This window comes from Pseudopodoces humilis, chromosome 25 (genome assembly GCF_049639895.1).
Source record: "Pseudopodoces humilis isolate 2021_Gansu_Grassland_sample_001 chromosome 25, ASM4963989v1, whole genome shotgun sequence".
Taxonomy (NCBI): Eukaryota; Metazoa; Chordata; class Aves; order Passeriformes; family Paridae; genus Pseudopodoces; species Pseudopodoces humilis.
The window spans coordinates 3,108,513-3,133,738 of NC_142224.1; the positions used below are offsets into that span (position 1 = coordinate 3,108,513).

General features: G+C 52.2%; 1 protein-coding gene across 1 annotated transcript in view; it reads left to right on the plus strand.

Moving 5' to 3' along the window:
• Nucleotides 1–5,320: 5,320 nt before the first annotated feature.
• The window catches only part of JAM3 (junctional adhesion molecule 3), a 31,650-nt gene continuing 11,744 nt past the window's right edge, over nucleotides 5,321–25,226 (plus strand). Inside the window, exon 1 of the mRNA XM_005528501.3 lies at nucleotides 5,321–5,387. Within this exon, the coding sequence (XP_005528558.3) occupies nucleotides 5,336–5,387 (52 nt within the window). The 5' untranslated portion in view covers nucleotides 5,321–5,335. The remainder of the gene's footprint in view (nucleotides 5,388–25,226) is intronic.

Here is a 25,226-nt window from a genome sequence, read left to right on the forward strand (position 1 = left end):
GGATGGATTTGAAGACTCCACTGCCCTCCTGCAATGATGCTGAGGAAGCAGAGCAGCTCCTTCTGCCCCAGGGCATGAGAAGCCTGAGATCAGGACTGTGGAAGCCCTGAGCTTTGCAGAACATCCTCACTCTCTTGAAGCAAGTATTTTTCCCTCTGTGTTCCTCATTGTCTTTCAAGAACAGAGATAAACTCGACAGAGCCTTATCTCTAACAGTTATTATCGTGCCTGTGCACCAGAGTCTGCATGGGGTCAGGAGAGAGAGGAAACCTCCCCTTCCCACTGACAGCCCAGCCCCGCTCCCACGCCCCGGCAGAGGAAGGGGAGTTCCATCCACCTTCTCCACGCAGCCCCGGCCTGGGAAGCAGAGCTTGCTGTTCCCACAGATGTGTCAGCAGTGCCGAGACCTGAGCTGGGTCAGCAGCCTGAGCACCCACCCTGCCACTCCCGAGCTGCTGCCAGCCCGGCTCGCCCTGGCAAGGGCACAGTCAGTGTGATGTGCAGTGACCAGCTGGCCTGCGTGTGCTGGGGGCTGTGCAGGGCAGTGAGGACTTGGCTGTGAACAGGAGATGTGCAGCACGCCACAGCCTGCCCGGGGGCTGCCCTGGGCCAGCCAGATGCTGCTGTTTGCTCGGCAGGGAGAGGAAAGCCCTGCTCACACCAGCCACACGCCACGGCTGCCTCGCATCCCTGCACTGGGGCACCGCAGCCTGCAGCAGGCTGGGGCTCCAGGGCGTGCTGCAGCCAGGCAGGAGGTGCTGCTCGGTGCTGCGAGGACAAGGAGACAAGGTCCTGCTTGGGGACACCTGGTTCAAGGCCACCTCTAATTAGCATCGCTGTCTTCTCCGTGCCTGGACCAGCACAGGGTAAGGGAGCTCAGCTCGGGGATGCCCCCAGGGATGTGGCTGCTCCAGGTGAGGAGAAATGAGCGTGCAGCTTGGAGGCAGCTGCAGGGAGCTGTGAGCAGGCACTGCGCTGTGCTGCAGGACGAGGAGGCAGCTGTGGCCCTGTCTCGGGGGGTTACTGGCTCCTCTGTGTGGCTGTCACCCCAGCACGCTGCTGCAGGCAGCCCCTGAGGAATGCAGGCGTTCCCCACGTCCCAAACTCTGCTGCCAGCCCGTGTTTATTCAGCAGGAAGGCTCCCAGGCACGGCCAGTCCCCAGCGCTCGCTGCCTGCCCAGCTGACCACAGACGTGAGAGCCCTTGTGCACAAAATATCCCGAGAATACTGCCTCTAATTAGAGGGTAGAGTTAAAAATACCCATAGTTCATAAAGAGAGGGAGGCAGACAGGGAAAAGGCACATGCCAGTGTGACTGACGCCCCGGGAGGGAGACGAGATTAGGAGCCACTCAGCCTCACACATACAAATGATTCAAAATAGATGAGCATATGCCTGAGCAATGAACTAGGGGGAAATGATGGGACTGGTGTAGGAGTGGGGTCATGGTCTGTGACACCAGGGAATCAACAGCTTGTCTAGACTCCAGCAGACAAAAAAAGAGATGCTGTCTTCAGCTAGGAGTGAGAGGCACTGTAGCACGAGGCTGTCCGTAAAAAGCTGCCCGAGCAGCAGCAGTGGTGTGAAAGAGGGATGGACACAGGCCAGACACCTGCATCTGTTCCCAGAGCTGCTGAGAATGATCTGGGGTAAATGGCTCCTGAGAGCAGGAGTGATGTGCACAAACACATACCTGCAGAGCCTAAACTGACCCTAGAAACCCTCCAGGACAAGGCAGGACTTTGCTTCCAAACATCCTACCCAGTCACACTGAGAGGTCCTGTCCCAGCAAGGGGAACCAGGCCTGTTCAGCCAAGGGTGGGATCCAGCTCCTGCTCAGCCCAGCGCAGCTCCAGGGAGACTTTTCCTCTCTAGTGGCCATTCCGTCACCAGTTACGCACATCACCTGTGACCTTCCATCTGTCACATGCAAAGGTTGCTCTACAGACACTTCAGATCATCCAACAAAATCACATCTGCTGGTATTTTCCCTCAAACGCGGTGGCCCAGAACCCTCCTTGTTTGTGTAAAGTTTTTTCTTTAACAGAACATATTCCCCCCAGTGCTGCTGCTCCCACCTGGACAGCACAACCTGCTCCCAGCCCTGAGAGCAGCCAAACCCCCTCTCTCTGGTGGAGCTGTCTGCCAGGACCTCCCTCTTCCCAGGCCAGCAGTGGCCTGCCACAATCACAACATCGAAGTTAAAGAGGTCTGGAGCAAACCTGCAGGCTGGGAAGGGTCCAGATGGACAGCCCTGAGGGCTCAGACAGGCGGCTCCTCTGCAGGCAAGGTATGGCACAGCTCGCTGGCAGAGTCCTGGGAGCCCAGTGCCTCGGATAATCACATTCCTTCCTGCCTGCCATGTGGACTGCTATTGAAAAGCCATCGTGACAGGCACAGCCTGTTATTACAGGTTTGAGCAGCTTCTTCCCAGCAGGGCTTGAAACTCAGTTTTGGCCTCCAGGCACTGCAAGCATCAAAAGGATCCCTTTTCTCTGAGTCGCCTTCAGATCCCAAACACCTGATATACAACACGCTCCATACAACCTTCAGAAATCCCTAAGGGTTTCTTTTCTCCCAGTTTAGTCCTTGGTCACCCTCCTTCTGTTCTTACAAGTGCCAGGAGTGAGGCTCCACTGCCTAATCCCACGTTTTGTTCTCCATCACTCCCCACAGAGGTTGTCCTGGAGCTTGGGAAGGCTCCCTGGCAGGGCCTGTGCTCCCTTCCTATCATCCTGCAAATTCCTCTTCTTGTTTGGAGCGTGGATTGGAAAGCTCTTCAGAGTACAAGGAAATCCTAGGAAGAGGTCCCTCCTCAATCCTGAATACATCCCTGTGCCACACAGGGCTGCCCTCAGCACAAATTTTATTCTAGTTCCTTGTTTCAACATTAAATAAGGGAAAGGGAGCTCCATCTGTGTGTGAAAATCAATGTTTTACACAGCAGTGCTTCACCATCCCAGGTTGATGGGCGCTACAATTCCTGTATATTTACTGTGACTCCTTGATCTTGTTGAGTTTCATGTTTCAAAGGGCTCCTCAGAGGCGATGGCAGCTGAAAAGGCAGGACCTGGCTGCAATGAAACCACGGAAGCAGCACAAAGAGAAGAGCTGGCACCGGTTCTATCAGCTGAGACAAGCAATTGGCACATCCCTCCGGTGCAGGATGGATATCTGAGATGATGCCCGAGGTTTCTCACCCTGGTGTTATCCATGAAGGTGATATCTGCTCTGCCAGTTGACTCCAAACCTGGCCTCTGCCTGCTCTGATTATTCACAACCACACTCTCTAGGCTGAGCTACAGCAGCCAGGAGAGGGAAATCAAGGCTTAGGAGAGCTCCTCAGAGCAGATCCAGCTCCCCCTCAAGTGGTCCAGATGGCCTGGAGGAGCCAACACACCTCAGCACAGTCCTACTGTGGCTGTCCCAGCATGGCTCATCCCCAGTCAGAGCAGCACAGAATGGTTTGGGCTGGAAGGGGTCTCAAAAGTCATCCTGTTCCACCCCCTGCCCAGGCAGGGACACCTTCCACCAGACCAAGTTTCTCCAAGCACCATCCAAATGGAAATATTTTTCTTTTTTTTCTGCAGTCCAGCTAGAGACCTCCCATCCTTCTTCGTCTCTTCTGTCTCATCTCCTCTCTGCCCTGATCAAGCTGCTGCTGGAAGCTAAAGAGGATCCTGACACTTCAGTGATTGCACTTTATCGCTGATTATATTCGCTGTCATCACATTTTACTTCTGCTGTCAGAGCAGCCCAAACGGACTGTGCTAAAATGATTCCTTACTCGACAGGGACCCAGCCCAAAGATTGCCAGTCAGGTTTTAAGCCCTACAGCCTTATTAGGCGATTCCTTCCCCTTCATCCTCAGGGAAATGTCCCATCTGGCCATTAGAATTGATGAGACTCCCTGTATTAACTTCACCAGGCTCAGATCAGCCCTGTAAATCTACTCATTAGCATCTCGAGTTAGATCTGCTACGTTATCAGGCTAAATACATTTTTACATCCCTTAACTTCTGCCAGCTCTGCTGAGCTGGTTTACAGAGCAGAGGAGAGCTCTGGCTTTCATTCCAGCTGCTTGATCTTCAACAGCTTCTTAATTACATCCTCATCAGACTCTGCTGGCAGTGACGCAAGAGCCAGCATTAACACAGAACTCGCTCTGTCTGGGGCCACTGTCCCACGCTGATAATTTTTGTTGCTTTCTGTTAATCAAAGAAAAAGGTCCTGGGGAACTTTTGAGGACCACACAGCAGCTCGGGATGCTCTCTGTGCAAAGGCATTTTTCAGGGCAAAAATCACTAAATCAAACATTTGGCTGTGTCAGAAAGGATTTGGTCCAGCACGAGGGCTGGGGGAAGGTGTCTCTGCCCATGGGGATTTGAACTAAATGATCTTTAAGGTCCCTCCCAATCCAAACCAGTCTGTGATTTTATGGCTCAGGAAGTTCCTCAAGAGCAGCATTCTCTGCACAGCTGCTTGTTTGTTTCTTGCTTACTTTAAGTTGTTGAAAGTTTATAGTGAAATTCACAGATCAATGAGAGCTGGCTTTTTAGAGCAAATTCTCAGAGAAATATCTTTTTAGGGGTTCTTATTAAATACAAAGGGAAACACCTACTTTGGATCAAAACTTGGATGGGCTTCATAACCAAAATGTCGCTAATATCCTGGCTCAAAAACATTAAAGTCGTCTCAGAGCCTTACTCGGGGTGAGTTTCCTTCTCTCCACAGAGCTCAGCCAGCGGTTGTGACCGGCCCCTCTCTGCACCACGGGGGGGATCATCCCTCTCGGGGTGCCACTGCCAGGATCTCCCTCTCTTCCCACCCACGGGGGTCCCAAGAGAGGGATCACTCTTTCTCCCCGCCGGCTGGGGGTTCCACTAGCGGGACCGACCCTCTCCCCACTCGCCGGGGGTCTCACTGTTGGGCTCTCCATCTCCCCCGATCCGCCGGGGGTCCCATGGGAAGGAATAGCCCCTCTTCTCACTGTGTGGACATCCCAGTGCCAGGAACATCCCCTCTCCCCATTCACGGGGGTCCCAGTGTCAGGACCATTCCCTCTCCCCATTCACGGGGGTCCCAGTGTCAGGACCATTCCCTCTCCCCATTCACGGGGGTCCCACCGCCGGGACCATCCCCTGTCCCACGCGGCGGGCCGGGGGCTCGCCCTGCCCGGGGGTTCGGTGCGTGCCCCCTCCCCTCCCGTGCCGTGCCGGGCCCGCCCCCGGCCGGTGCCCCCGCGGAGCCGGGACCGGGCTCGGCGGCACCCCCGCCCCCGGGCCGGCGCCGCCCGGGCAGTGCGCAGGCTCGGCTCGGCTCCGCACACCCCATCATGGCGCTGCGGCGGCCGGAGCTGCTCCGGCTCCTGCTCCTGCCCCTGCTCGGTGAGTACCGGCCGGCAGCGCCCGCACCGCCCCGCAGCGCCCGCCGCCGGGCCCAGCACCCGGGGACCGCGATGCGCTGCCCCTGACCGAGCCCGGAGTCAGCGAGGGAGGAGGGATGCGCTGCTCCCGTCCCGATCCCGGACTCGGGGAGGGAGGAGGGATGCGCTGCTCCCGTCCCGATCCCGGACTCAGGGAGGGAGGAGGGATGCGCTGCCCCAGTTGCGATCCCAGGGAAAGGGAGAGATGCGCTGGCCGGTCGGGATCCTGGGGCAGGGAGGGAGGAGGGATGCGCTGCTCCCGTCCCCATCCTGGAGTGAGAGAAGGAGGAGGGATGCGCTGCCTCGGCTGGCGTCCCAGGAAAAGGGGGAGATGCGCTGTCCCCATCGCGATCCCGGGGAAGGGCAGGGATGCGCTGCTCCTGCCCCTGCCCCTGCCCCTGCCCCTGCCCCTGCCCCTGTCCCTGTCCCTGTCCCTGTCCCTGTCCCTGTCCCTGTCCCTGCCCCTGTCCCTGTCCCTGCCCCTGCCCCTGCCCCTGCCCCTGCCCCTGCCCCTGTCCCGGCAGGGATGCGCTGCCGCGACCCTCGCCCCGGGGAAGGGAGGGGAGGGATGCGCTGCCCCGAGCGCGGGGGATGCGGGGACAGCGCGGGAGCCGCCGGGATGGGGACAGGACAGCACACGGGGCCAGGCCGGGGCCGGCCGGCAGCAAGGACCCGCCGGATGCTGTAGGGAGTGTGGGACACGCACACACGCACGGAACAGGGGGAAACATCCCAAAACCCAGCTCAGCAAGGAGCGGGTCCAGGGCTGAGGGTGCCAGGAATGTGCAGGCTCGGCAGGCAGGCAGGGCGGACACTAGTGCCTATTCAGGACCACGCACAGGCGCCTATTGTTCGGGGGGCCCCGCATGAATGTTTGCAGTTTTAATTGCAAAAACATTTGCCAATTCCGCTCAGGAATGAATTTGGGCTCATTTGTTGTCTGGCTATTAATAGCTGGGGGGATGAGGAGGGGGACAGCAGCCGGTGGGCTCGCGTTGTCCTCCCCCCCTCTGCCCAGATGGCAGGAGGAGAAGATGGGGTGGAGTGGGGTTAGCTGACAGCCAGCCTACAGCTGACTACTGAAATACAGGGGGCTGAGTGTGTACACACTCACCAGTCACTGTTTTGGGTCAACTCAAAGGCTGAAGTGAATGGAAATATTTCAAACAGTTTATTTAAGGACAAAAAACAATCCTCCAGTGACTCCCGAGAACTTGCAGAGTCGCTTTGGGTCTCAAATAAAGTGAGATTTGGGCACTATTTACCCAATCAGTCAGCAGAGGGGTGCGAAGATGACTCTGACACCCATCCCCAACAAGCAGAGGGTTGTCACGCGCTCCACGCTCTGCTGTTCACTTGCTTTGCTGTGGTTTGGAGCAGAAACAGCTTCAGTGGAGAAATCAGGAGTGCCTGATCCTGGAGCATCACACGGTCTGCCCGGTGCTACCTCTGGATTCAGCTGCTCCCTTTGAATGGGAAAAACCACAGACTTAACACCACTTTCCCTCTCAGTGGAGCTGCAGGATAGAAAGGTGCCCCATTTCCTTCCTGTGCTATGTGAGCAGAGCCCAAGTGTCCTGTTGAATCTGGCCTAAAAGATAGGAAGGATGGACTCCAGATATTTCTGCGTTTCTTCAGACAGACAATAGTTCTTAAAGCAGTCAAACCTCACTGGTTTCACACCTCTGCCTGAGAACATCTACCTGGTGAGTGAGCCCAGTGGTACCAGGCTTTGCTTTCCATTAAATTCAAAGTCAAAGTGCCTCATCCTGTGTTGATTGAAGTTTAAATTTAGCCCAAAAGATTGGGCAGAGTGAGGTTGAGATTAAAAAGGTTTCTTCCACCATGCCTGACTTGAGGTTCTGGGGGCACCCCACTAAAATAGGGATATGCTGTCAGCAGTACATAAAATTAGACATGAACTGAAGCCTGCAGGGCTGCTGCTGGATAGTGGGATGGGAGTGTGACTGGAGGGATGTGTTTGTGCCAACTGATTACTTGAGGGAGGGGAAAAAAAAAAAAAGGCATGAAAAGAAAGAGACAAAGCTCACAGGGTGCTGAGACCCCAAATCTGACCTGTTCTAGACTCTGAGGTGCTGCTTTGACTCCCAAGTGCTGCGAGCTGGGGATATCTCCTCCTGTGTGTTACTGCCAGAACAACCCCTGTTCTTGATCCTGGCCTTAAAACATTGCCATGGAATGGGAGCCAGTGAAGCATGGAGCATTCAGTGCATTCCCAGCTCTGGGCACTGAAAGCCTCTAAAGATTCTGCACATCAGGGAAATGCCATGGTCATAATTAAAGCAGTGGAAGCTCTCGGCAGCACTGATGGGGAGTGGGGCTTACGACTGACATCAGTTCTGCCTCCAGGTCTCTCCTTGCCAGCTTCCCCGTGGAAACAAATATTTGGATTTTAGAGGATTTCACATGCTGGGCTGAGGGCAGAGCTGTGGAGACCCTCCCAAAACTCTCAAGTATTTCCTGATGAAAATAGAACAGGCTGATGTAGTCCTTGATGGGGGATACGGGCAAGTCCCAGGCACATTTCAGTTTTAAAGCTCATTATATTCAAATCTCCTTTTGATTTAATTCTGAGGGCTTGGTAATAGGTTGGATTTCGCAAAAGGCTTTTTAAAATCTGTGGAGTAGAAGTTCTCATTTCCTTTTTTTTTTTTTTTTTTAATATATGAAGTCCATCTGTCCCAGCCACCAACAACTGTTCTGAGTCAGCTGTCAGTGCCAAAAACCACTCAGTGGAAATGTTGTTAGCTCTCTTGCAGTGGTGATAAGTTGCTTGTTGGTATTTTCTGATGGGAAGTATTTGCAGTATCGCTTTCTTTTCAACAGGCAGTAAAAAACCGGGACAAACAGCTTTGAGAGCCCTGCCAAAATCAGACGCTTAATAACATCTTCAAAAAATTCCTAGGAAGGGCTTGGTGTTCCTTTTTGGGCAAGTGGGGTCTGGCATCGCCACCAGAGATTGGTTGGATGCACATCTCCTTTACAGCTGTTGACAAAGAACGTGACAGCAGCACATTCCCTCTTTCCCTGAATGCTTCCGAGAATTTCTTGGTTGCTGAAACACGAGGAGATTCAAAGAGTAAAATGTGTTTGCTTTAGTCTGTGGACTGAGATGTTGCTCTGCTTTGTGAGCTTGGGTTCTTTCAGTGTTTATTTTCCTTGTACAAGTTGAATTCTGGGTCTCTTGGCCTGCTGCAGTTGTTTTTCAATTATCTGTCCACACACGGAGGATTTGCACCAGGGACACACTTGGAGCTGCCAAAAAATCACCTAAACAAGTAAATAAGGCGGAATGAGCCGCTGCCTTTAGCTCCACAAACAAGGACAAAAGCTGTGGGTGGCCTCCTGCCAGCTTGCCCCTAACTTTAGCCATCTCCAAAGGGCAAAGCAATGATCAGCCCCTACTCCCTCCTGCTTTCCTTGCAGCTTGCTTGGATTATTAGTTAAGTTTCTCTTGCAAATTGGGCTGGCTGCTTGCTCATCCTCTGCCATGAGTGTTTGTGTGTTGAAGCAGAACTGGCCTCCCAGCTGTATATTTAGAGCTAATGCTTCACACTTGATTGCATCAAGCCCTGATGATCCGGAGAAGGTTCGTGAACTCCCAGCCAGAAGTGGTGGGAGGGAGTTAGCGAAGGCAAAGATTTCCACAGGCCAACAGGATCCTGAGTCCTCAAGAGTCCTCATCTGCACAACAGGAGCTTGTGTTGCCAACATGCCCCTCAAGAAGATAAAAACACTGCTCTGTGCAAAAAAAAGCCGGTGGCCTGCTTGGAAACTGCTGTTTGTGTGAAAGGAGATGAGTTCCAGATATAAAATTAATTAGGATAATTACATTCTCAATCTGGCTTCTCTATCGACGGGAATTTGAGCTGCAGCGTCTTCTCCTGATTGATAAGGGCTGGTTGGCTTCCCTCAGAACCCTCAGGGAGTATCGTGTTCTTACGAGGCAGGATCAAAACCCAGCCAAACACTAAACATCACTTCTGTGCAGTGGAGGAGTTCAGGGCGTGTGCAACAAACCCCAGGCCCTGGCTGAGTCAGGACGCGGCCTCAGAACCAGCTAATGGCTTTAATTGCACTAATGAATGTTCTGGATGCGGCCTGAAATTTCCCCCAAAGGGCTTGGATTGCTGTTTGGGTGCAGTTCTGGCAATAGCTGGGCTTGGGGCAGAGGAAATACCTGCTGGGTCACAGCTCTCCAACTCCCTGCTGGAAATCACAGGTTTCACTTTCAGAAGAATAAATAATAACATAAAAACTGGACTTTTTTTTGGCTGGAAAGCTCAGGTCTTTGCTTGCTTGTGACCCCTTGAGAGCAGCAACAGGAATAACCTGAGGGGAGAGGTGTTGTTTGGAGAGATTCAGTTGTTTTTTTTGTGGAGGCTTACCAAAATAAATCTGTGGGGAACAGGACAGCGAGGAGTTCATGGAGTCCCACCAGAACACTGGTCTCAGGGATAATCAACTCATTTCAGAGCTCAGGCTGCTTCTTTGGGGGATAAACCTTGAAGGAGGTGTATTTTAAAGAGGTTTCCTGCTCAGGGACAGCCAGCTGAGGTCCTGCTATCCCTTTGATGGCCTTGTTGTCACTCTAAGGAAGCTTTGTGTGACTCCAGGGCAGGACTTCAGCTGTCCAGCACAGGGAGGGCAGCACCAAGACAGCTGCAAATGGAGCTGGAGTCCTGTTCTTCAGAGCAACATCCTCAGCCAGGCCTTCAAAGGTCTCAGAAAATACACAAAAAATGAGGCTTGGAGAGGGAGTTCCTCTGCAGTTCCTCAGTGCCTTGTCAAAGGTGCTTCTCTGCTGTGTTGGGGAGTGGAGGGAATTGCTTTAGGTGCATATTCCAAACCAGAAAACAGGCAGAGAAAAGAGCAGCAGAGGCAGGAGCAAAATTTATAAATGGGAGTTGACAAAAAAAACAAAACAAAACATCCCAAACCAAACAAACAAACAAAAAAAAAACCCCAAACCAACAAACAATAAAAACACCCCAAAACAACAAATACTTTGGAAATTTCTCCACCTTCTGAGAGTGCACTTGGGTCAGATTCCCACAAACTCACCTATAAAATGCTGAGACCTGTAGATGAGAGTCCAGTCAGCTCTGGGCTGGCATTGGCTAATCAAAGAGAAACTAAGCCACATACATGTTGCAACCTGACAGCCCACGGGTCCTTCAGATAAGCTGGAAAAATTAGTGGGAATTGTTCTGTCATGCCAGAATTGCTTGTCAGTCGAAGTAATCCCAGGTATTGGGTAGTGGTGCCCCTCGTGGGCTGGAGCACAGGGCTTAAGACTCAGTTACAAGGGGAAATGAAGGTTTTTCAGAGCACCAATAGATGAAGTAGATGAAATTAAATTGTGTTCAGATAATGCTTAAGGTTTTCTTTTATTTTTTTTCAAGTCATAAATCCTAGGGATTTCAGAGTTAAAGCCAGAACACGCTCGAACCTACTGCCTCCAATGTACCTGATTATTACAACTCAAATGTGGGATCAGTGGGGTTTTTAAGAGTCCTTCTTAATTTGTTTGGACACAGCTGGCTCATTTGAAGACACTGAGCTTTAAACTGCAGCACGCCAGGGACTTACTCTGTCTTTGGCACGTGGCTAAAAGGCAGCAGTGGACAATGTTCAGCGCTATTTCAAGATTTTTAATCACGCTATTAAAAATATATTTCGGTGGCCTAGGTAAGATTTTCTGCTGATCTGGAGAAATCCACTGAAATCTAAAGGGATTTGTTCCTATTACTAGGCTGGGTTGTAATGCCCATGACCTCCTCTGAAAATCCCTGCCTTAATAAACTTTGGGCAATTTCTTATATAAGTGGCCAGTATTTGACAGAGAGGATGTAAATCAGGACACTTCTGGGCTCTGTTTTGAAGGGTGGGAGTAAAATACTCCTAAAATTTCAGGTCTGTTGAAAGCACCTGACTTCCCTGCTCTCTCCCTTTGAGACATCTAATTGAGTTGCCATTTTTATCACTCTTGCCCAGTATATCTCAAGATGTACAACCACGAGGTGCTTCAGTGGTGGCTGAAGGAGCCCATGAAAATCCCAAGTATCCAAAGGAAGTCAGGAGTTGTGTTTCATTAGCGACACAGAATAAGGCTGGCAAGCAAGGTCGAGGAGGAGAGCTCTTTTGAGAGCCAGGCTTCCCTTTTAACAGAGAAACAGAGCTCTGCACAGCAGTCCTGCTTTTTATTCCCAGTAGAAAGGTTCCTGCCACTTTTCATCCCTCTGGGGTGGCTGTGTGTTCTCTCAGACCTCGAGTGGAGGTAGCAGCACAGCAGAGAACTTAATGATTTTGTCTGTGTGTAAATGTACAAGATCTTTCAGACCCAAAATCACCCACGGAGACAGCATTTTTTTTGTTTTGCCAGGATGTTATCCTTGGAAAACAGAGGTTTGATGGATGTTGCTGCTGTTACCTGTGTTACAGAACAGCTTCTGTTCACGGCTGTTTGCTGGGGGCTGACAGAAAAAAAAAAAAAGAGAAAAGAAAAGCAAAAACTCACTGTCCCAGTTTGTGTCCTGACTCACTGGAAGCTCCCCAAAAGATTAATTGATGGGGCTATCAGGCTGCCATAAAGATGAGGAGCGTTCCTGGGAGTATGGGATGATAACTGGCTGTGTGAGTCGTGGAGCTGGAAAGCGCCCCTGTGTCCACAGCAGCTTTTCCCATGTACCCCAGGGTCCATTAAGGAGATTGCTGCCTGCTAATGGACTTCCTCCTGAGGCTCTGGCTGCTGACACTCTCCTGAATGATTTCCGGCAGCTCACACGGCAGGGAAGGTGTTGCAGAGTCCTGCAGCTCTTGCTGCTTCTGTAAAATAGCTTTTATCCCCTCAAAGGGAACTTACCAACAGCTATTTTTAAAACACACTTAAATCTTTGCTTTAATCTTTTTCTTCTGTATTGATCTTCAGCAAAAGCTTGAAGGTAAATATTGCTTTATGCCCACCACATTGTTTGGAGCTGATTATTTTTAGAGCCTGGAAAACATCCGCTCTGTGCTAGGGAGGTCCTGGGCATCTTGGAAAGGGAAGTCCCAGCTCTGTGCTCCGGACCTCTGCTCTAGCCCTGGCTTCCCCAGCCTGTAGGAGCCCTTGGAAGAAGGGCTTGTTGAGGTGTTCAGGTCCCAGCCAAGTGGGACTAATGCAGGCCCTGACAGTGTGATTGCTCCATGCTTTGCTGTTGGGATTGGAGACATGAGCTGTGGAACAGGTTGGCTTCACCCACCACGGATCTCCTTGTTGATCTAGAGGCTCCTAAGGCACAGGACATGCTGCTTTCCCTCCCTCTTTGCTTTTAGCTGCTCTGCTGAGGTTGCATGTGGTGGATGTGGATGGGGCTGCTCTGATTTCTGGGGGAGGTGATGCCTTATCTCCTTCAGAGCTGAGGGAGTTGCCTTTGAACTGGCAGAGTGCCTTGTAATCGCCTACTGAGCCTCGTGGGCTCTCCCTCAAGCAGAACTGGCTGTTTGAGTTGGTAAACACCCTTCTGGAGCAGGTGTTTTCCCTTCATTTTGGCCAGTTTTCAGCATTCCATAAATCTCAGGGCAGCGCGGAGCTCTGCCTGCTGGAGCTGCCTCGCGTGTGCTGGAGGGGATTACACCAGGTACCAAACCCTCTCTGCTGCCATCAGAAATGCTCTGGTGGGCCTGGCCAACACACAGCCGTCCTCTCCCACGCAGCAGGGCGAGATGAGCCCTTTGAAGTCCGTGCTGGGGCTGGCAGCAGCTCCCGAGGCACTCCGGTACCCCCCTCTCCCACTGCTCCTCGGGTTCTCCAGGCCAACAGCTGAGCTGTGATCAGGGCTGAGCATCCTGCAGGGCTGGGGCTTTGCCAGGGGGCAGAGGAGACTCCAGATTCCAGTTTGTTCCTGAGCACGGGAGGATTTGGGGACTCTTTCCCCACGTCCCAAGGCGTGATCATCGCCCACCAGCATCCTGCTGCTGGTCACAATAGGGATTGTTCTCCCCGCCTGGGCAGGCTCCTGGTGTTCTGCTGCAGGCTCCTTGATCCTCCTCTTTCTGCAAATATTTGGAACAGATCCTGTTTGGCTGTTTTGACAGTTTGACTCAGCTATTAAATGACAAAAGCGAGCTGGGCCTGGGTTCACTGTGGTTACAAGCAGCTGTACAAGGAGGGGAGCTGAGGGTCGAATTGAGACACGAGGCTGTCTGGGAAAGGTCCTGGCCTCGAGGCTTAGTTCTGGAGCAGGGTTGGATGCAGCAGCTCTGCCTGCAGCGTGCAAGGGCATCCCTAACCTTTGCTGGCCGTGACACTGCGCAGTCCTGAGGAGAGCATGGTTTTGGAGTGACAAATACGGCATAATTCTGGCTGCTTCCGTATTTCCCAAGAGCTTTTTGGTTCCTGGCTCATCCTTGGTCACTTGTGAGGCACACATGCCATAAGTCTCACATCTGTCACTCAGCTCCACATCCTGGACATGAGGCAAAGACTCTCTTGGCTATAAAGGCTTCCCTCTTTCCTCTCTCCCGAGTTTCCTCTTGGTATCTCTGCCTCTCATTGAGAAGCAGTAGCTCCTTCAAAGAAATGCAAGGAAGCCCATTTGCAGAATTTACAGCTGCTTCCCCGGGCTTGAGTGTCCTGCTCTTTAAGAGCAAGCTTTTAAGCATGTTCTTAAGTGGGAAGATAAGTGGTGTTAGGATCCTTTCATCTTCTGGCTCAGATCAGGCTGGAGATAACTGATAAGGAGATGACAGCAAGGAAGATGCAGAGGCACTTTTGGAGTTAATTCCTACTTTGCAAGGCAGTCTTTAAAGCACATCTCGGGTGGGAACAGAGGCTGGTAAAATAAAGCTGGGCCTTCCCTTCTCAGCATATGTCTTTTCCTCATGTCTCTGAGGCAGCTCCTCTGTGTGTGCCAGCAGAGCCGGCACAGACTGAGCCGGGTTCTCCATTTCTGAGCCCTCCTTCTGCTGCTGACATTCGAGGGACTTGGCTGGGGTTGTCTCTAGACACTGTTTCGGCTGGTGATTTCATTTGCACGTTTCTTTCTTTCTTTTTCTCTTTTTTTTTTTTCTTTTTTTTTTTTTTTTTTATCTGCAGCAGTCCTTTGCACATTTGAGCTGTGCTTTAAACAGCACGTGATGGGCTGAGATGCATTCCTGTGCCAGGCACCCTCAGCCTCACATGGGTGGGAGGCTCCAGACCCCTCCTGAACAGACTCTGCATTCAGCTCCAGAATTCCTGCCTCAGCCCCTCGTCTGCTGCCCGAAACAGGTGGCAAGCACGTGCCCGTGAGGGTCTGTGCTGGGGGTGGTCTTCAAGGTCAGCTGTATCCAGCCCACATTCCTGCTGCATCCCCCCTGCCTCACCTTCTGGCCCAGCTGGCCTTTGGCCACCCAGCCCAGAGGTTGCTGGCCACGTCCACACGCTGCTTGTGGAGAGCAAACCACTTGAAAGCGGGGTGTCTGTGGGCCAAGCCTGCCCCAGCCTGCTGCCTGCTCCTCCGAGGGAACGGGGAAAAAGCTGGGGCAGAAGGTGTCAGGGGCTCCCCAGCACCCCAGGGCACACACACCGTGTGTCCCACGGCCTGGGGATGGCACCTGTGCAGCCCCAGGGGCTGCTCCCCGGCAGGGCATTGCACAGGCTCCGTGCCAGACCCAGGAGCAGAGGTAAAAGTGGAGCAGTTTGAGCCAGGGGGTTCCTTGGCAGGGTTTTGGCACAGCTTTCAGGCAAGCACGATCCAGAGGAGGATCCTCATGCCCTGAAAAGCCCAGATCCAGGTGCTGCTGTTCATTTTCCAGACGCCTTCTCCCGTTGTGTTACCAGGGACTTCTGCTCCCAGCTCTCTGCGTGGTGCCAAGTCTCTCACAGATGAGCTACAAACCTTCCCACAGCAAGCCCCATGGTTCTGCCCCTCAGGCTCTCTCTGGGGAGCTGCTGCAGCTGGGCAGGGCTGGCTCTGCCACCCTGGACAGCCCCAGGAGTGAGCAGAGGCTGCAGCTCCCTCTCGGATCAGCCCCCAGTGCCTCTGCACCTCGCTGTTACTCAGCACTTTTCCCTGACAGGGAATTAAGTAGGATTTCTAGGTCATTGTGGGGCTGTCAGGAGGAATCGTCTCCTGTAGACCTCATTATCAAGGCTCTTTCTGCAATGCCAGACTTCAGAACAATTGCAGCCTGGTTCCCTAAACACTGACTAATGAGACAGAGCTGTTAGCAGCAGTTTGCTAAATAAAGGCTGTTTCTGCCTGAGACAGAATAAAGCCAGACGGGATTTTCTTAGCTGTCTCTCACACAGAAGGTATTTCAAAGGACCCTGATTAAAATAATGAGATAGATGTTGCTCTCGTGGTGGCTGCATGGGGTCAGTGCTTGATGCCAGTGCCAGGTGCTTCCCCACAGCAGGGACTTCAAAGAAATGGTGCTCAAGAAACCTGAAATCCTCTCCTTGGTTTCGAGGCACCCTGAGCATCTACCCAAGCTCCCGTGCCTTTGTCCTGCTGTGACAGTGACTTGGTGGGCAAGCTGGCTGCTGGCCTCCCTTCCCTTGGGTGTCACAGGAAGATATTCTGTGATCCCCAGCTTGCAGCAAAGCTTGCCCAGCATTCACACACGTGGCTTTGGGAAGGCAAGGGGTGCAGCAGCTGAGCAGAAGGGACAAGTGTGACAAGTGTGTGGCAGCTTTTGAGAGGAGCTGGGGGATTGCAGCCTGCCCAGAGGAGACAGGTGAGATCTCAGCTTGCATCTGGGCACTGAGCAGAAGGGAAGCAGCCCCCAGCTGGGTAGTGGGAAGCCAGGTGACCTCTGTCGATGTGCCTGTAATGAGATTTTTCATCCTACCTCTCTTCCTGTTGTCAGAAGGGCCTGGATTAAAGATAAACTCTGGAGCATGATGGGATGAGTCCTTGCCTCTGGCTGGAGCAGGCACAGGAGGGCTGGGGTGTATTACCTGGCCAGTTTGCAGTTTTGTTTGAAGAGGAGCTTTGATGTGGCAATGGGAGTCCATGGAAGGTAAATGGTGTCTAGACAGGTTTTTCTCACTCTCTGTTGTTATCTCTGAAGCAGCAGGAATGGTGCCAAACAGGCTGAATGGCTCCAGAAGCAGAGCTATTTCTAGAAAGATGGAAAATGGTTCTTCAGGAGAATCCAGGACAGCTCTTGCCAGACTCTGATTGAACCTCTTGCAGGTGGAACCTGGATCACTTAATTACAGGTAGAGGCTCCCAAGTGTGAGCAAGAGAGGTCCAGGAGTGTACAGGGAGGGTACAAGGAGTTGTAGTTTATTTAACTCCCCAGTCACTCAGTTTTAAGTTTGCCTTTTTAACCCCGCAGAATTATTGTTATAATTATGTTTCCCTGTTTGGTTCATGTTTTGTAGAAAACTGTGCCGTAGGCCTTCTTAATAAAAGAAAAAGGATGAGTTGTGAAGGCCCAAAGAGTCCCTATACCCCAGTCATGGAAAGGAGGCAGCAAATAGTGCCTCCCGAGACTGAGGTGAGAGAAGGCCTCTCTCCCACAGGTCCTCGCAGTCAGATGTTAATGTATTGTTAAGTTTGTTTTCCCATTGGATTACTGAGTTGATGTCACCCCAGTTCAGCCCGTTTACCCTACAGAAATCTTCTCTAAAATGTTCTCCCATCCCTTAATCCCCATTTGCCTCAGTTTGGTGCTGTTCTCCACCCCTCTTTTCCCATTTGTTGTTCCCAGCCCCTAGCCCTGCCTCTGCACCATTTTTCCCTGTGTCCATTGGCCCTTGACCCTCAGATCCTGCCCTGTTTCCCTCTATATCATCCTGGATCCTCAACCCAAGTTTGTGTTTTGTCCCTGGACCGCTTTGAGGTGCGGACCAATAAACCTTGTCAGAACTCTGCACCACAGACCCTCTTGGTCGAAAGCGATCCGTGGTGTGTGTGTGTGGTCTGTGTGGCTGCTCTGTGCCCACACCTTCACCTGGGGACACTTGGGAAGGTAGCAGCATTCAGCACGCACCCACAGGAGGTGGCCGGTGTGTTTCCATGAGCTGGCACTGCAGGGAGCTCCAGGAGAGCTCCACTGACCACTGCTGTGGCCGGCGGCTTGGGAATCCAGGACAATCCAGTCGATTTTGGCAGCAGCAGAGTGCTGAGAGAAGAACCCCTGGGAGGGTGGAGGAGCTGGCCTGGGTGCCCAGTGAGCGCTGCAGTGGTGGGGCTGTGGTGGGAGGGAAGGGGAAGGTAGGCTGGGATCTGGAGGCACTTGTGGCTGGCTGGCAAGCGCTGCTCTCAGCGCTGCCTCTGATATGCCATCTCCCCGGGCGATTGGGAGGGGAAGTGGAGACTGGATTCAAATGCCTATTGTCTGTCCTTCAGCTGGGAGCAGAGCCAGGAGAGAGAGGCGCTGGCAGCATCTGATACAGGGGGCAGATGTGAGGGGAAGCACACTCATCCGTGAAACGCTGGCGCTGGCATTTTCAAAGGAGCCTCAAAGGTTAAGCGCCACGTGCTGGAATGCGTACACGAAGGTCAGGAGAGAAATCCGGGGCTCCTGGGATCCCTGCAGGGCTGGGGGAGCTTTTTGCAGGCAGCTCTTGCCACAGGGATGAGGTCTTGAGCAGCATCTGTGTGCTGTCTGGGCTCCTGCTGCCCTGGGCCCCAGCTGCTTTAGCGTGGCCATGAGGAGGGCAAAGCCACACTGTGCCAGGTTTGGCATCGCCTGGGAAGCCTCAGAGGAGCTCAGGTGAGCTCAGCCCGGCTCCCCTGTCCTGTAAGCAGCTGCCAGGTTGTGTGAGCTGAGGTTTCCCAGCCCTGCCTGTCCTCTCCTCCTGCCAGAGCAGGGCTCGGCCACAGGTTTCAAGCAGAGCTGGAAACTTGGCACCGAGGCATGGAGCAGCCAAGAGCCCAGCTTGCTCCTCTGTGTCAGGGCTGGCTTCTGTACTGCTGTGGGGAGTGCAAATATGTTCCCAATCTGTTTGGTTTGCTGACATGACTCCAAGACACACAGGGAACAGATACACTGACCAAGAAGAGGCCATTGTTACAGGGACCTTCCTGACTGTGCCTCTGCTGTGCATCCCCAGCATCCACAGAGCTCAATCCTCCCGGGTCCCCCAGCCTGAGCTGCACATCAGCACAGAGCAGCCAAGGGTTTGCTCCTGCTTGACTCAATTTGTCCACCCGTGTGCCCTGATCTGGCTTTTTGATTTCTGTGCTGATCCCTGGCAGGCAGGTATTAAGTCAAGTTGTAGATAAAAGGAATTACAAGCGTTGCCTCTCTGAGAAGAGTGCAGACATCCAGTGACACATTGCTAATTGCAGCCAGGCAGAGATAGCAGTGCTGGAGGCTGAGCAGCCAGGAGCCAGGGACTGATGGACAGGTTGGGGTTTTGGCCAAGGAAGAATGAAGGCCCCAAGAAAAGCAGAGAAGAGGAAGGGAGTTACCTCATTTGTTTCCAGCAGGGTTGTCCTCTGAGAGGTATTTCCTTAAGGTTTATATAGTCCTAATTTAGTCGCAACTTTTATGAACAATAAAGGCTTCCATGGTTTCCCTTGGAGGAACTGGAACGAATCCAAATAGATTTTAGTCCTGAGAAGCAGATCCTGTTATTAATGTCAGCCTAATCATTTCTTTCAATCTCCTTCCCAACCTTTTTTACCATTCATGCTGCTAAAGCCTCCAGGCGAGTTACCAAGTCCAGTCTGCCCCTTTTAGCTGTTTCTGGCTTTGTAGCCTCCCCTGGCTTTTTGAGGGTATTTAATATGAGGGGTGGGGACTGTCCCCGTGCCTCAGGAGAGAGCTGGCAGTGTGACACACGAAGCCCAGAGATGGCAGGACAGTGGCACAGAGCTGAGCTGAAGCAGGGAACAGCACGTGCTGCTGGGCCTGTGTCTCCCTGGGAAAAGGGCCTCTGACCAGCACTCAACTGGGAGCACTCGGCTGAGAAAATTCTCTGCTAAAAATAGCAGCAGATGATGTTTAAGGAGAAAAACAAGTCAGGGTCTGGGAGAAGTTGGTTCCCAGATATGTGGCTAATTCAACTCCCCCAGGACAAGTAATCTTTTAACCCCTCCGTGTCAAGTCTCGTTTCTGCTCTATTAAACAGACTTGCCCTGGTCAGGAATCCAGGCTGGGATGAGCCAGGGTGGGTTTTGTCCTCTTTGCTCTGACACAGCATTACTCCCTTCCCTCTCCCCTTGCTCATTTATACTGGCATCTTCCTAATAGCTCTGTGTGTCACGCTTTTCATCTTTATCTGTCTGTGACTTCACTTGGGCTCCCTTTAATTCCCCGGTGCACTTCCTAAGAAAATAATCTCCCCTGAACCCTGCGGCGCTTCTCCCCGCGCAGGTTGGCAGCCTGTGCTTGCTCGGGCTGATGTTAACAAGGGAAGTCTTTTCAGATCTGCTCCTGTGATCCAGGGCTGCTCCTAAAATCACATCTCTGTGCCTCTCTGAGTGCCTTTCCCCCCTTGTGGGGCTGCGTCCTTTGTTCTGACAGATTTGCTGCAGAGCTTCAAAGCTGGCGGGGGCCGGCCGCAGCTCTCCCACCTGGAATGACGGCAGTGGGATCGCTGTGAGCTCTGGGTCTGCTCACAGGCAGCTGGGGATGTTCCCTGGGTGCCTGCAGCCAGGCTCCTGCAGCGTTCATTTGTTCGTGTTCTGTACAGCGCATTAGCGAGACAATTGCGGTTTGTACCCGGGGCTAGAATTATATGCACGCGGAAAAAAAGGTAAAAATTACACTGTAAAATCGGAGGAAATGTTCTTAAAACGAGAGCTGCTTTCAGTCTTGTCATAAATGATTTCTCTGTGTGCTTGCTCACGCCCTCTCCCGTTCCCTTCTCCAGCCTACTCCTGGCTCTTGGCTCTGATGACTGCTGCTCTCTTCCCAACTCCCATTTTCCACAGGAAGATGACATGGTTGGTCTTCAATAAGCAGAACCTCGGATCCGTGTTCTGCTGGTCAAGCTCTAGGCTGGAGGAGAAGGGAGGATCAGGAGATTAGAGTCACAGACAGAGGAATAGAGGATTATAGGCTAAACCCCTGCAAGTCTCTGTATTGATGGTTGGGACACAGCCAGACACTAAGGAGCACTGCAAAGCCTGGTGCTGATAGCATATCCGCTTATTTCCTGTCTTTGCATTGCAGGCAGCTTCTGAGATGTGTGTCCTCATCAAAAGCCAGGGTCAGGCAGGTGCTGAGCATCCCAGCTCCCAGAGAAGTCAAATACCTGCTGAGATCAAGTCTGTGCCTCGGCTGGCGCTCAGCCTGGAAAACGTCACCGTGGCTTCTGAGATGCTCAGCAATCCTTGAGTCAAATTCCTACATGAGCCAAAAATAAAGGAACTTGCCCCTTTTCCCGTTGCAGTTCACTCCCTCTCCCTGACACTGGCCATAGATCCCTGTCACGTCTCGCTGACCCCACTCTGTCCTGGATTTCGTCCCTCAGCACCTGTCTGCTGCCAGGAGAGCCCTGCTGGCAGGAAGGGACAGGACAGCAAGAACACCACTGCCCCTGGCTCTTGTGATAGTTATCTGCTGGTTCCCTCCCACTTTGCACTAATTTGGTACCAGCATCTGCCACTTTGGGGAGGAAGGGGACTTACTGAAGTGAGAAATAACGTAGGATGTGCCTGCATGGCAGTTCCTAGGGCTGGCTGAGGAAACAATGGAAGGCAAGTGGGAATAGGCAGGAAGGGTTGTTTTCAACTCTGCCCTGTGCAAAAGTTCCCACTGCTCTCCAGTGCTCATCATCTCCGTTCTGGGATTTGCTGCTGCGAGGCATTCTCATCTGGTAAACAGGTCACAGAGTGGCATATCCACTGCTGCCTGAGATAGCGTGTGCCTTTGCTCTTCCTGTGATTTCCATTCCTCGTTTTTTTCCTCCAGTGAACTGGAACTGTGCATCCTTACTGAGCTACAGGGGACGCTGACTGTGGAGGCTCAGCTGAGAAATGTACAGCACTGGGGCAGATGGAAATGATGAGGGGAACACTGCACGGGAGAGCCTCGGCTTCCTCAGGGTTCCAGGGGCCCGGCCAGCTGCATCCCTGGGGTCTTCATGCCCTAAAGCAGAGGTGGGGATGAGCTGCCCTCCTGGCATCCCCTCATGTCCCATTTTTTGCACTGATTTCCCTGGTGTTGGCTGCGAGCCAGCCCAGTTTGAAGGTGTAATTAGGCTGCCCATTTGTTATTGAAAATGGCAAGACCAGCACTGAGCACATCCTGGCTGGTTCCATGCATTCCTGGCCAAGTGATCTGGATTTCTCCTCTGTTTTTTTGCCAAAACCTTGGTGCAGCTGTAAGGAGAAGCTCTCCTGCCTCAGAACCACACAGCAAGGCCACTGCCCCTGTTTTTCCCTCCTGGAGACTCAGCCTAACACTGGTAGCCCAAAGCATCTGTGTGAGGGGCTTGACCCCAGAGGCCAGCAGCAAAGGCAAAAAAATGGTCTGGGCAGGACTTAATCCCCTGGCAGAAGCTCCATGTCCTATTCCCTGTTGCTCACACAAGAGAAATAAGATTTTCAGTTCAGCCTTAGGTTTGTTGGGAAGGAAGAAGCAATTCAGGAATGTGGGGAATGGTAATAACAGCTTTCCTGTTCATGTTTCCTTTCTGTTCCCCCTCTACTACCTTCATCCCTCATTCTGAGGGGCAAATTCCAACCCTATCCATCTTCTCTCTGAGCTGAAGTTGGCCTGAAGTATATTCCAGAAAGAGATGCAATCTGACATGCTGGAAACTCTGGAGCCCTTGCTGCTTCCATCCTAATCTCTTTTAAGTATTGGGTATTAGTCATCCACACAAATATTGCTTCCTTCCCGACTCACACGTACAGTCAGTCCTCTCCAGGAGAAGAGCCAGAACCCAGGGGATGAGCTTGGGAAAACAGGAGAGCTAGGCCCAGATCAGGCCCAGATTAAGATGTTGGGCAAGGCTTGTACAGCCACATCTGCAGGGGATGAAGTGTAGTATAAATGCAGTATAAATGTCCATCTTCTCCTGGATGGCAGCAGCATGAAGGTCCCTTGGTGGGGCTGGTACCTCCAGCCACCTCTGTTGGGACAGAGGAAACCTCATTTTAATGAAATGGGGTAATTTCTGTGAAGGTGCTGATCCTGCAGGACCTCAACATCTCATCTCTACCCCCGCTGTAATGCCACAGCGAGTGAAGGTTGTGAAACTCTGAGCTGCAGAAGCCCTGCTCAGACGGTGGTGTGAGACAGTCTGTCTGCAGCTGCACCCCAACGTGATGAAACCATCGGGGAAACCATCAGAAAGCTCTGTGTGGTCTTCCCAGGCAACACCTACACTTTCCTGCCTGCCTGGGAGACAGGAGGAATGTTCGGCTGCAGAAGGAGCTGCTTTGCAGAGAGGCTTTTGACCTAAGAGGGTTCCATATCTCCTTGAGAGCAGCCTGTTCCACCCCTCAGGGTGGGTGTGCTTTGCTGTCTGGTTAGGAGGTGGAACAGTAAATCCTCCTGTCCAAAAGGAAAAAAAAAAAAAAAACAACAAAAAAAAAACAAGAAAAGAAGAAGGAGGAAAGAAAAAAACCTAAAAAAGCAAAGGAAAAAGAAAAGGAAGAAAAAAGCCTGTGTGTGTGGCCTGGGTGTTAATGAGCCCTCTCTGCAGCAAATGCAGTCAGGTCTTTAAGGTCCCAGTTTAAGTCAGGAGATTTAAATCAGGAGATTTAAACAGGTTAAGATTTCATTCCAGAACTGCACGTACCCTGTTTGAAGTCAGGCATCTCCTCACCTTCTGTACTGGTGAGCAGGAAGAGTGAATTAAGGGCAAAATCCCAAGGTCTTACACCTTCAGATGAGTGCAGATAGCTGGTGGTGTTCCACACAGATTCATCCTGTGGGGCCCTGCTCCTGCTGGGACCACCAGAGACCCCCTCACAATCAGTATTTCACACGAGTGCCACGAGTGAGCTCCCTAAGAGAGGGGGAGAGCAAAGCCCAGAGTGATGTGGATGCCAAACACTGCTCTGCAAGGCTGCATTTGCCTTCTCTGGGTTAATCCTGCCTCGAGTTCCCTGCCCGGGCGGGCACATCTCTGTTGGAGGTGTCTATCAGAGAGCTGGCACCCTTTTAGCAGAGCAGTACAAGCCATGCATCTTAAAATAAGTCATGCTGGTTTATGATAGCTGGTAAAAATAAAGCCTTACTCGCACAAGCAGCTATAACAGCACAGAGGATTTACGACTGAGTGGGTTTTTTCCAGGGTGGGCTGGCCACAGTCTGGTGATGGCCTTTTTATAACTGTTATCAGCTCCCACACAGACCAGGTCCATCTGTTACTTAATTTGAACGGAGACACTCCTAAGCTTTTGTTCACTAATCTCTCGCTGCACTCTACATTGTTCTCCAGCAGGGCAGCCCACCCCAGAGTCAAGGCTGAGCTCAGGGAGGTGCCATGGAAAAGTGGAATAAAAAAAGGCACGTGGCTCGCTGGGGTCACTGGGCAAATACAGCCCATCCACCTGCCTGCTCCCTTCTCTCAGCTCCAGGGGCTTTCAGCCTGACACCTGGGGGCCAGAGCAAACACAGCACCAGCTCCTTGGGCTGGAGGAAAGGAGTGGAAGTTAAGACTGAGTGCTACAAAACATTTATTCAGCGTTTATAAATCCAGTCTTTATCTGGCACAAGTGCATTTGCTATTCCCAAAGTTTGACACAAAGATACTTGGACAAAGAAAGCCCAAAAAACTTCACCAAACAGTGCCTAAAGTGCTCTTGTCTCTCATTCCTGTGCCAAGCTGTGTTGTCTGTCCTGCACCACCTGGCACAAGTCTGATTGTGGAATTGCAACGAGACGCGCTTGGAATAGAGAAGAGGGGGATAAAGAGCCTGCAGAGCTGGGAGACAAAAGGATGGATATTTCCAGGCAGATGGTCAGATGTTCCTGAAAGGGCTTATGGTGATTTCCTCAAAATAAGCTGAGGGCAGGAATGCAGCCTCCCCTCTCCTTGTCTTACCCAGTCCAGCTCTGCTTCCTCAGCCTCCAGAGGGAGGTTTCCCACAGATTTCCCAGTCAGCTTCCCCCCTGCTGCACACACCCCCCCGAGAGGCAGGGCCAGCCCTGGGGTCAGCCTGGCTGCCCTTCCCAGCACCCTTGTGCTGCTCTGTGCCTGGGCTGTGCTGTCCTTGTCACCTCCAGTCCATGGATGGATGGATGGATGGATGGATGGATGGATGGATGGATGGATGGATGGATGGATGATGGATGGATGGATGATGGATGATGGATGGATGATGGATGGATGGATGGATGATGGATGGATGGATGGATGGATGGATGGATGGATGGATGGATGGATGGATGATGGATGGATGGATAGATGGATGATGGATGGATGGATGGATGGATGGATGGATGGATGGATGGATGATGGATGGATGATGGATGATGGATGGATGGATGATGGATGGATGGATGGATGGATGGATGGATGGATGGATGGATGATGGATGGATGGATGGATGGATGGATGATGGATGGATGGATGGATGGATGGATGATGGATGGATGGATGGATGGATGATGGATGGATGGATGGATGGATGGATGGATGGATGGATGGATGGATGATGGATGGATGGATGGATGGATGGATGATGGATGGATGGATGGATGATGGATGATGGATGGATGGATGGATGGATGGATGGATGGATGGATGATGGATGGATGATGGATGGATGGATGGATGATGGATGATGGATGGATGGATGGATGGATGGATGGATGGATGATGGATGGATGGATGGATGATGGATGGATGGATGGATGGATGGATGGATGGATGGATGGATGGATGGATGGA